The 11,226-nt window shown below is 51.0% G+C and overlaps 1 protein-coding gene across 1 annotated transcript in view; it reads left to right on the top strand.

The window, feature by feature from the left end:
* Positions 1–708: 708 nt before the first annotated feature.
* The window catches only part of nup155 (nucleoporin 155), a 213,449-nt gene continuing 202,931 nt past the window's right edge, over positions 709–11,226 (top strand). Inside the window, exons 1-2 of the mRNA XM_072592775.1 lie at positions 709–800; positions 2,063–2,205. Coding sequence (XP_072448876.1) covers positions 2,064–2,205 — 142 coding nt within the window. The 5' untranslated portion in view covers positions 709–800; position 2,063. The remainder of the gene's footprint in view (positions 801–2,062; positions 2,206–11,226) is intronic.

Genomic DNA, 11,226 nt, shown 5'->3' with positions numbered 1-11,226 from the left:
GAAAATCAAATACTGGATTAGTGGTGCTGGAAGAGCACAGCAGTTCAGGCAGCATCCAACGAGCAGCGAAATCGACGTTTTGGGCAAAAGCCCTCGATTTTGCTGCTCGTTGGATGCTGCCTGAACTGCTGTGCTCTTCCAGCACCACTAATCCAGTATTATCAAAAAACATGTCCAGTTAATTAAGCTGACAATCCCATTTCATAGGCATTTCTTAACTGTCTGGAACTCTGTTGGAAAATGCAGTCAGTTACAATCGGCTTTTGCCCAACCTCTCTTGTGATTGTTTGATATTTGTCACCATTAGGTGTTGGAGGAAGTGGTGGAGGTTAGTACAGTGACAACATTTAAAAGGCATCTGGATGGGTATATGAATAGGAAGGGTTTTGGAGGGATATTGGCCAAGTCGTGGCAAATGGGGCTCAATTAATTTAGGATATCCGGTCGGCATCGACGAGTTGGACTGAAGGGTCTGTTTCCATTCTGTACATCTGTATGACTCTAAAATAAATTAGCTAAAGTGAAGAAGAAACTTGAATTGCAAAGTGAGAACTCTATAACTTAGACTCTACCCCGTTTTACAATTCTAATTAGCCAGTTTGTTCACAGTTCTATTTGACTTCTCCCACAGTAATTGTCAGTAATTGCTGTTCCAGTTGGTGGCTGCAGTTCCTCCTCCAAGGCTGGAGGGGGCGCTGGTTTTCCGTGGTCCCTCTTGTCTCTGGGTGCACTTTTTAGCGCTGAACCTTGACCTGTGGAGCTCGGCGCGCGGTGAAGAGCCGGAGCGGGAACCCGAGCAAGTGAGAAACTACCTCCCCCCCCCCCGGGAACTACCCCCTTCACCCCCCCCCCGGAACTACCCCCTTCACCCCCCCCCCCCCCCGGAACTACCCCCTTCACCCCCCCCCGGAACTACCCCCTTCACCCCCCCCCCCCGGAACTACCCCCTTCACCCCCCCCCCGGAACTAGCCCCCTCACCCCCCCCCCCGAACTACCCCCTTCACCCCCCCCCCCGGAACTACCCCCTTCACCCCCCCCCCCCGGAACTACCCCCTTCACCCCCCCCCCGGAACTACCCCCCTCACCCCCCCCCCCGAACTACCCCCTTCACCCCCCCCCCCCCCGGAACTACCCCCTTCACCCCCCCCCCCCGGAACTACCCCCTTCACCCCCCCCCCCCGGAACTACCCCCCTCACCCCCCCCCCCGGAACTACCCCCTTCACCCCCCCCCCCCCGGAACTACCCCCTTCACCCCCCCCCCCCGGAACTACCCCCTTCACCCCCCCCCCCCGGAACTACCCCCTTCACCCCCCCCCCGGAACTACCCCCCTCACCCCCCCCCCCGAACTACCCCCTTCACCCCCCCCCCCCCGGAACTACCCCCTTCACCCCCCCCCCCCGGAACTACCCCCTTCACCCCCCCCCCCCGGAACTACCCCCCTCACCCCCCCCCCCGGAACTACCCCCTTCACCCCCCCCCCCCGGAACTACCCCCTTCACCCCCCCCGAACTACCCCCCCTCACCCCCCCCCGGAACTACCCCCTTCACCCCCCCCCCTTCACCCCCCCCCCCCCCGGAACTACCCCCTTCACCCCCCCCCCTCCGGAACTACCCCCTTCACCCCCCCCCCCGGAACTACCCCCTTCACCCCCCCCCCCCCTCCGGAACTACCCCCTTCACCCCCCCTCCGGAACTACCCCCTTCACCCCCCCCCCCCGGAACTAACCCCCTCCCCCCCCCCCGCCCCTGCTGCCTCTCCCCCCCCCCCCGCCCCTGCTGCCTCTCCCCCCCCCCGCCCCTGCTGCCTCTCCCCCCCCCCGCCCCTGCTGCCTCTCCCCCCCCCCGCCCCTGCTGCCTCTCCCTCCCTCCCCCCCCACCTTGCCCCTGCTGCCTCTTCCCCCCCCCCCCCCCACCTTGCCCCTGCTGCCTCTCCCTTTTCCCTGTATTCATTTCTTTCTCCTCTCTCCATTCTTTGTTTGACGAAATGCTCCTGCTTCCTCCCCTCCTGCGTCTGTGTCTGATAATGTTTGTTAGTTTCTGGGTCTCTGTGTTGTTGCAGGATGCCATCTGTGATCTGCCCCAACAGCCCTGGGACAACGACGATCGATTCACTGGAGAATGCGGGCAGATTGATCGACAAACACTTGTTGGATGATCGCCTCTACCCAGATCTGGCCGAGCTGCTCAATGTCCCCAGTTTCAGTGAGTTCTGCTTTTATCTAGCCCCAGGGTCAGGGGGATGGTGTCTCTTGTTCCTGGAATCAGCTGTAAGTCCATTATACGCAGCAACAGAATTAAGTCATTCAACCCATCAAACCTGCAGCACCATTCTGAGAGTTCACGGCTGATCTAATAATGCTCAAATATGCTTTGCTGCCTTTTCCACAAAACCATTTGTTCCATTGCTGATTAAAAATCTGTCTGTCATCTTAACCAAATCTCATCAGCTGCATGCTCTCTTGTATTCTTTTCTTCTGCATGGATATCCTCAATCCGACTGCAGCTGCAGCTTCCAGAATGATGCATTAGTGCATCGAAAGGTGCAGATGAAACCTTGGCTACTTTCACTACCTTCTGGGTGATGAAGTTTTACCTCACCCAAGTCCTAAATGTTTGCCATATTGTGGACTTCACTGTCATCAGAGATATAGAATCTTGTCATGTGCAGATTAAGTAGAAGAAAGTGAGGACTGCAGATGCTGGATTACCAGAGTTGAAAAATGTGATGCTTGAAAAAGATAGCAGGCCAGGCAGCATCCGAGGAGTAGGAGAATCGACGTTTCGGGCATAAGCCCTTCTTCAGGAATGTGCAGGTTAAGGCCATTTAGCCCATTGAGTCTGCATCAATCCTCCGAAGAGCATCCCACCCAGACCCACCACTATCCATGCAGCCCCAAATTGACATGGCTAATCCATCTAGCCTGCACCGCTCCCGATGCTGCATGCCCAATCCAAAGAAACAAAATTTACAGCCCAGGAACAGGCCCTTTGGCCCTCTAAGCCTGAGCTGATCCAATCTACTGTCTAAACCTGTCGCTCAATTCCTAAGCATCTACGTTCCTCTGCTCCCCACCTACTCCTGCATCTGTCCAGACGCATCTTAAATGAATCTACCGTGCCTGCCTCTACCACCTCTGCTGGCAACGCGTTCCAGACACCCACACCCTCTGTGTAAAGTACTTGCCAAGTATATCCCCCTTAAACATTCCACCTCTCACCTTGAAAGTGTGACCTCTCGTTATTGAATCCTTCACCCTGGGAAAAAGCTTGTCTCTATCCACCCTGTCTATACCCTTCATGATTTTGTAGACCTCAATCAGGTCCACCCCCCAAATCTCCTTTTTCTAGTGAAAACAAACCAAACCTATTAAACCTCTCTTCATAGCTAGCACCTTCCATACCAGGCAACATCCTCATAAACCTTCTCTGCACCCTCTCCAAAGCGTCCACATCCTTTTGGTAATGTGGCAACCAGAACTGTACACCGTATTCTAAATGCAGCCGAACCAATGTCTTGTACAATTTTAACATGACCTGCCAGCTCTTTTACTCAATACCCCATCCAATGAAGACAAGGGGGTAACTGAGAGAAGTTACCGGCAGTTGGTCACTCCTGAGGCTCAGGGTAAGGATAGATGGGTTACAGTCAGGGGGAGGAAAGGGGACAGACAGACAGTGTAGAGAGCCCCTGTGGACATTCCCCTTGCAATAAGTATATCGTTTTGGATACTGCTGGGGGGGGGGATTGACCTACCAGAGGAAAGCCATAGTGGTCAGTTCTCTGGCCCTGAGCCTGACACTGTGGCCCAGAAGGGAAGGGGATAGAATAGAAAAGCGCTAGTGGTAGGAGACTCGATTGTTAGGAGAATTGACAGGAGATTTTGTGGTCAGGATCGGGATTCCCGAAAGGTATGTTGCCTCCCTGGTGCCAGGATCCGGGATGTCTCTGATCGAGTGTATAAGATTTTGAAAGGGGAGGGAGAACAGCCAGAAGTAGTGTTACATGTTGGCACCAATGATACAACCAGGTAAAGGATTGAGGATATAAAAAGTGATTTCAGGGAGTTAGGGTGGAAGCTGCAGAGCAGGACGAACAGAGTAGTGTTCTCGGGTTTACTACTGGTGCCACGAGATAGTGAGGCGAGGAACAGGGAGCGGGCGCAGCTTAATACGTGGCTGCGCAGCTGGTATAGGAGGGAGGGCTTCAGATATGTAGATAATTGGGGTGCCTTCTGGGGAAGGTGGGACCTGTACAAGAAGGACTGGTTGCAGCTGAACTGGAAGGGGACCAATGTCCTGGGTGGAAGGTTTGCTCGAGTGGTTCAGGAGGGTTTAAACTAGTATGGCAGGGGCGTGGGAACCTGAGCAATATAACGGTGGTGAGAGTTGATGCAGATGAGGCAATAGCAAGAGGTAGCTGAAAATGTGTTGCTGGAAAAGCGCAGCAGGTCAGGCAGCATCCAAGGAACAGGAGAATCGACGTTTCGGGCATAAGCCCTTCTTCAGGAATGAGGAAAGTGTGTCCAGCAGGCTAAGATAAAAGGTAGGGAGGAGGGACTTGGGGGAGGGGCGTTGGAAATGCAATAGGTGGAAGGAGGTCAAGGTGAGGGTGATAGGCCGGAGTGGGGTGGGGGCGGAGAGGTCAGGAAGAAGATTGCAGGTTAGGAAGGTGGTGCTGAGTTCGAGGGATTTGACTGAGACAAGGTGAGGGGAGGGGAAATGAGGAAACTGGAAAAATCTGAGTTCATCCCTTGTGGTTGGAGGGTTCCTAGGCGGAAGATGAGGCGCTCTTCCTCCAACCGTCGTGTTGCTATGGTCTGGCGATGGAGGAGTCCAAGGACCTGCATGTCCTTGGTGGAGTGGGAGGGGGAATTGAAGTGTTAAGTCACGGCTGGTTGGGTTGGTTGGTCCGGGTGTCCCAGAGGTGTTCTCTGAAACGTTCCGCAAGTAGGCGGCCTGTCTCCCCATTATCGAGGAGGCCAGGTCGGGTGCAGCGGATGCAATAGATGATGTGTGTGGAGGTGCAGGCGAATTTGTGGTGGATATGGAAGTATCCCTTGGGGCCTTGGAGGGAAGTAAGGGGGGAGGTGTGGGCGCAAGTTTTGCATTTCTTGCAGGTGCAGGGGAAGGTGCCGGGAGTGGATGTTGGGTTGGTGGGGGGTGTGGACCTGACGAGGGAGTCACGGAGGGAGTGGTCTTTTCGGAACGCTGATAGGGGAGGGAAGGGAAATATATCCCTGGTGGTGGGGTCCGTTTGGAGGTGGCGGAAATGACGGCGGATGATACGCTGTACATGGAGGTTGGTGGGGTGGTAGGTGAGGACCAGTGGGGTTATGTCCTGGTGGCGGTTGGAGGGGCGGGGCTCAAGGGCGGAGGAGCAGGAAGTGGAAGAGATGCGGTGGAGGGCATCATCGACTACGTCTGGGGGGATATTGCGGTCTTTGAAGAAGGAGCCATCTGGGTTGTACGGTTTTGGAACTGGTCCTCCTGGGATCAGATGCGGCGGAGACGAAGGAATTGGGAATATGGGATGGCGTTTTTACAGGGGGCAGGGTGGGAGGAGGTGTAGTCTAGGTAGTTGTGGGAGTTGGTCAGTTTATAGTAAATGTCCGTGTTGATTCGGTCGCCAGAGATAGAAATGGAAAGGTCTAGGAAGGGGAGGGAGGAGTCTGAGACGGTCCAGGTAAATTTGAGGTCAGGGTCAGATGTGTTGGTAAAGTGGATGAACTGTTCAACCTCCTCGTGGGAGCACAAGACAGCGCCGATACAGTCATCGATGTAGCGGAGGAAAAGGTGGAGGGTGGTGCCAGTGTAGCTGCGGAAGATGGACTGTTCCACATATCCGACGAAGAGACAGGCATAGCTGGGGCCCATGTGGGTGCCCATGGCTACTCCTTTGGTTTGGAGGAAGTGGGAGGATTGGAAAGAGAAGTTGTTCAGGGTGAGGATCAGTTCAGTCAGTCGAAGGAGGGTGTCAGTGGAAGGGTGGTGGTTGGTACGGCGGGAAAGGAAGAAGCAGAGGGCTTTGAGCCCTTCGTGATGGGGGATGGAGGTGTACAGGGACTGGATGTCCATGGTGAAGATAAGGCGTTGGGGACCGGGGAAGCGAAAATCAAGGAGGAGGTGGAGGGCGTGGGTGGTGTCCCGAACGTCGGTGGGGAGTTCTTGGACGAAGGGGGACAGGACCGTGTCGAGGTCTGCAGAGATGAGTTCGGTGGGGCAGGAGCAGGCTGAGACAATGGGTCATCCGGGGCAGTCAGGTTTGTGGATTGGCAGGAGGTAGAAACGGGCGGTGCGGAGGTGTGGGACTATGAGGTGGGAGGCGGTGGATGGGAGATCCTCTGAGATGATTTTTCCCAATAGCAAGAGGTAGCACAGCCAGTGGGAAGGAATTTCCTGGGAAAGAACCAAGGGATTGGTTAAAGTGTGTTTGCTTTAATGCAAGGAATATCAGGAATAAAAGTGATGAGCTTAGAGCATGGATCAGTACCTGGTGCTATGATGTTGTGGCCATAACAGAGATGTGGGTTTCTCAGGGGCAGGAATGGTTGCTGGATGTTCCAGGGTTTAGAACATTTAAAAAGAATAGGGAGGGGGGGAAAGAGGAGGGGGTGTAGCACTGCTGATCAGAGAGGGTATCACAGCTACAGAAATTACTGTTGTTGAGGACGGTCTGCCTACTCAGTCAGTATGGGTGGAAATTAGGAACAGTAAGGGAGTAGTCACCTCATTAGGGGTTTACTACAGGCCCCCCAATAGCAGCAGGGAGATTGAAGAAAGCATAGGTCAGCAGATTTTGGAAAAGTGTGAATGTAGTAGGGTTGTTGTAATGAATGACTTTAACTTTCCAAATATTGATTGGAACCTCCTTCGAGCAGATGGTTTGGAAGGAGCTGTTTTTGTAAGGTGTGTTCAGGAGGGTTTCCTAACTCAGTACGTTGACAGGCTGACGAGGGGAGAGGCCATTCTAGACTTGGTACTCGGAAACGAGCCGGGGCAGGTGTCAGATGTTGCAGTGGGAGAGCATTTTGGTGATAGTGACCACAACTGCCTCACATTCTACATAGCTATGGAGAAGGAGAGAAGCAGGCACAATGGGAGGATATTTAATTGGGGAAGAGGAAACTACGATGCGATTAGACATGAGTTAGGGAGCATGGATTGGGAGCAATTGTTCCATGGTAAAGGCACGATAGTAATGTGGAGACTGTTTAAGGAACAGTAGTTTCAAGTGATGAATAAATATGTCCCTCTGAGACAGGCCAGAAGTGGTAAGATAAAGGAACCTTGGATGACGAGAGCGGTGGAGCTTCTCGTCAAAAGGAAAAAGGTAGCTTACGTAAGGTAGAGGAAGCTTGGGTCTTGCTCAGCTCCAGAGGATTACAGGTAGGCGAGGGCACGACAAAGGTTTGGCACGAAGGATTAGGGAGAATCCAAAGGCATTTTACACATAGGTTAGGAATAAGAGAATGATCAAAGAAAGAGTAGGGCTGATCAGGGATAGCATAGGGAACTTGTGTATAGAGTCTGAAGAGGTAGGGAAGCCCTAAATGAGTTTTTTGCTTCTGTCTTTACTAAAGAAAAGGACCTTGTAGTGAATGAAACCATTGAGGAGCAGGTAAGCATGCTGGAATGGATAGAGATTGAGGAAACTGATATGCTGAAAATTTTGACGAACATTAAGATTGACAAGTCGCCAGGGCCAGACCAGATTTGTCCTCTGCTGCTTTGGGAAGCAAGAAATGTGATTGTTTCAATGCTTGCGAAGGTCTTTGCATCCTCGCTCTCCACTGGGGTCGTACCTGAGGATTGGAGGGAGGCAAATGTAATTCCTCTCCAAGAAAGAAAATAGGGAAATCCCTGGCAATTACAGACCAGTCAGTCTCATGTCTGTCATCTGCAAGGTGTGAGAAAGGATTCTGAGGGATAGGATTTATGACCATCTGGAAGAACATGGCTTGATTAAATGCAGTCAACACGGCTTTGTGAGGGGCAGGTCATGCCTCACAAACCTTAGAGAGTTCTTTGAGGATGTTACTAGACAAGTTGATGAGGGTCGAGCGGTGGATGTGGTGTATATGGACTTCGGCAAAGCATTTGAAAAGGTTCCCCATGGTAGGCTCATTCAGAAGGTCAGGAGGAATGGGATACAGGGAAATTTAGTTGTCTGGATACAGAATTGGCTGGTCGACAGAAGACAGCGAGTGGTGGTAGAAGGAAAATATTCTGCCTGGAAGTCAGAGGTGAGTGGTGTTCCACAGGGCTCTGTTCTTGGGCCTCTACCCTTTGTAATTTTTATTAATGACTTGGATGAGGAGATTGAAGGATGGGTCAGCAAGTTTGCAGATGACACAAAGGTTGACAGTATAGAGGGCTGTTGTAGGCTGCAGCGGGACACTGGCAGGATGCAGAGATGGGCTGAGAGGTGGCAGATGGAGTTCAACCTGGATAAATGCGAGGTGATGCATTTTGGAAGGTCGAACTTGAAAGTTGAGTACAGGATTAAAGACAGGATTCTTGGCAGTGTGGAGGAATGGAGGGATCTTGGTGTGCAGGGACATCGATCCCTTAAAATTGCCACTCAAGTGGACAGGGTTGTTAAGGTGTTTTGGCTTTCATTAACAGGGGGATTGAGTTTAAGAGTCATGAGATCTTGCTGCAACTCTATAAAACTTTGGTTAGACCGCACTTGGAATACTGTGTCCAGTTCTGGTCGCCCTATTATAAGAAAGATGTGGATACTTTGGAGAGGGTTCGGAGGAGGTTTACCAGGATGCTGCCTGGACTGGAGGGCTTATCTTACGAAGAGAGGTTGACTGAGCTCGGACTTTTTTCATTGGGAAAAAGAAGGAAGAGAGGGGACCTAATTGAGGTATACAAGATAATGAGAGGCATAGATAGAGTTGACAGCCAGAGACTTTTTCCCAGGGCAGAAATTGTTAATACGAGGGGTCATAGTTTTAAGCTGTTTGGCAGAAAGTATAGAGGGGATGTCAGAGGCGGGTTCTTTACACAGAGAGTTGTGAGAGCATGGAATGCGTTGCCAGCAGCAGTTGTGGAAGCGAGGTCACTGGGGACATTTAAGAGACTGCTGGACATGCATATGGTCACAGAAATTTGAGGGTTTGTACCTTAGGTTTACCTTACATGAGGATCAATGTTCGGCACAACATCGTGGGCTGAAGGGCCTGTTCTGTGCTGTACTGTTCTATGTTCTATATGCCTTCTTGACCACTCTATTGACCTGTGCAGCCACCTTCTGGGTACAATGGACCTGAACTCCCAGATCTCTCTGCTCATCAACTTTTTCCAAGGCTCTTCCGTTCACTGTATAATCCGCTCTAGGATTAGACTTCCCAAAATGCATCACCTCACATTTGCCTGGATTGAACTCCATCCGCCACTTTTCCGCCCAACTCTCCAGCCTATCTATATCCTCCTGTATTTTTTGACAGTCCCTTATGCTTTCTACAACTCCACCAACCTTCATGTCCTCAGCAAACTTGCTGATCATACCAACAGTGGCCTCTCCTAGATCATTTATGTACATCACAAACAACAGTGGCCCCAACACTGACCCCTGTGGAACACCACTGGTTACCTTTCTCCATTTTGAGAAACTCCCTTCGACTACTATTCTCTGTCTCCTGTTGCTCAACCAGTTCTTTATCCACCTAGCTAGAACACCCTGCACACCATGTGACTTCACTTGCTCCATTAGTTTACCATGGGGAACCTTATCAAAAGCCTTACTAAAGTCCATGTGTATGACATCAACAGCCCTATCAACTTGGTCACTTCATCAAATAACTCTATTAAGTTGGTAAGGCACGATCTCTTCCTATCACTGCCTATCACTGATAAGCCCATTACTTTCTAAGTATAAATAGATCCTATCCCTCTGTACCTTCTCCAGCAACTTTCCTACCACCGATGTCAAACTTACTGGTCTGTAGTTACCCGGAATATCCCTACTGCCCTTCTTGTACAGGGGGACAACATGAGCAACCCTCCAGTCCTCTGGCACCTCACCTTTGTTTAAGGATGCCACAAAGATATCTGTCAGGGCCCAGCTATATCCTCTCCCGCCTCCCTCAGCACCCTGAGATAGATCCCATCTGGTCCTGGGGATTTATCCACCTTAATAACCTCTCGCCTACCCAACACATCTTCCCTACTTATGTCAACGTGATCCAGACTAATTAAACTTCTGTCTCTAATCTCAACATTCATCATGTCCCTCTCCTCAAACACTGATGCAAAGTAATCATTCAGAATCTCACCCATTTTCTCAGGTTCGACACACAGTCTTCCTTCCTTATCCTTTAGTGGACCAACCTTTTCTCTAGTTACCCCCTTGCTTCTTATATAAGAATAAAGCGCTTTGAGATTCTCCTTAATTATGTTAGCTAAAGCTATTTCATGACCCCTTTTAGCCCACTTGATTCCTCGTTTAAGACTGGTCTGACTCTTCCAATATTCCTCCAGGGCCCATTCTGTTCTTAGCTGCCTAGACCTTATGTACGCTTCCCTTTTCCTCTTGGCTTGTCGTACGATTTCTCCTGTCATCCACGGTTCATGAATCTTGCCTTTCCTATCCTTTGCCTTCAATGGGACATGCCGATCCTGCACTATCTTTAATCTATCTTTGAAAGTGTCCCACATATCAAATGTGGACTTCCCTTCAAATAGGTGTGTCCAATCCACATTTCCCAGCTCCTGCCTCATTTTGATTTAATTGGCTTTGGCCCAGTTTAGTACTCACCCATTAGGACCACACTCATCTTTGTCTACGAGTATTCTAAAACTTACAGAATTGTGGTCACTGTTCCCAAAAAAATCCCCCACCACAACTTCTACCACCTGGCCTGGCTCATTCCCCAACACCAGGTCCAATATGGCCCCTTCCCTCGTCGGGCTATTGATATGCTGCTCCAGAAAACTCTTCTGGACGCTTCTTAGAAATTCTACCCTATCCAGACCTCTGATGCTAAGTATATCCCAGACAATGTTGGGAAAATTAAAATCTCCCATCACCACTACCCTGTTACCTCTACAACTTTCCATAATCTGCTTACGTATTTGTTTTTCTATCTCATGCTCACTGTTGAGAGGCCTGCAATACAGCCCCAACAATGTAACTGCATCCTTCTTATTTCTCAGCTCCACCCATAATGCCTCACTACCCAAGCCCTCTATAGTGTTCTCCTTTAGCACAGCTGT

Source organism: Chiloscyllium punctatum, chromosome 2 (assembly GCF_047496795.1).
Source record: "Chiloscyllium punctatum isolate Juve2018m chromosome 2, sChiPun1.3, whole genome shotgun sequence".
Taxonomy (NCBI): Eukaryota; Metazoa; Chordata; class Chondrichthyes; order Orectolobiformes; family Hemiscylliidae; genus Chiloscyllium; species Chiloscyllium punctatum.
The sequence above is the reverse complement of the archived record's forward strand: the minus strand, read 5'-3'. Positions and strand labels throughout refer to the sequence as shown.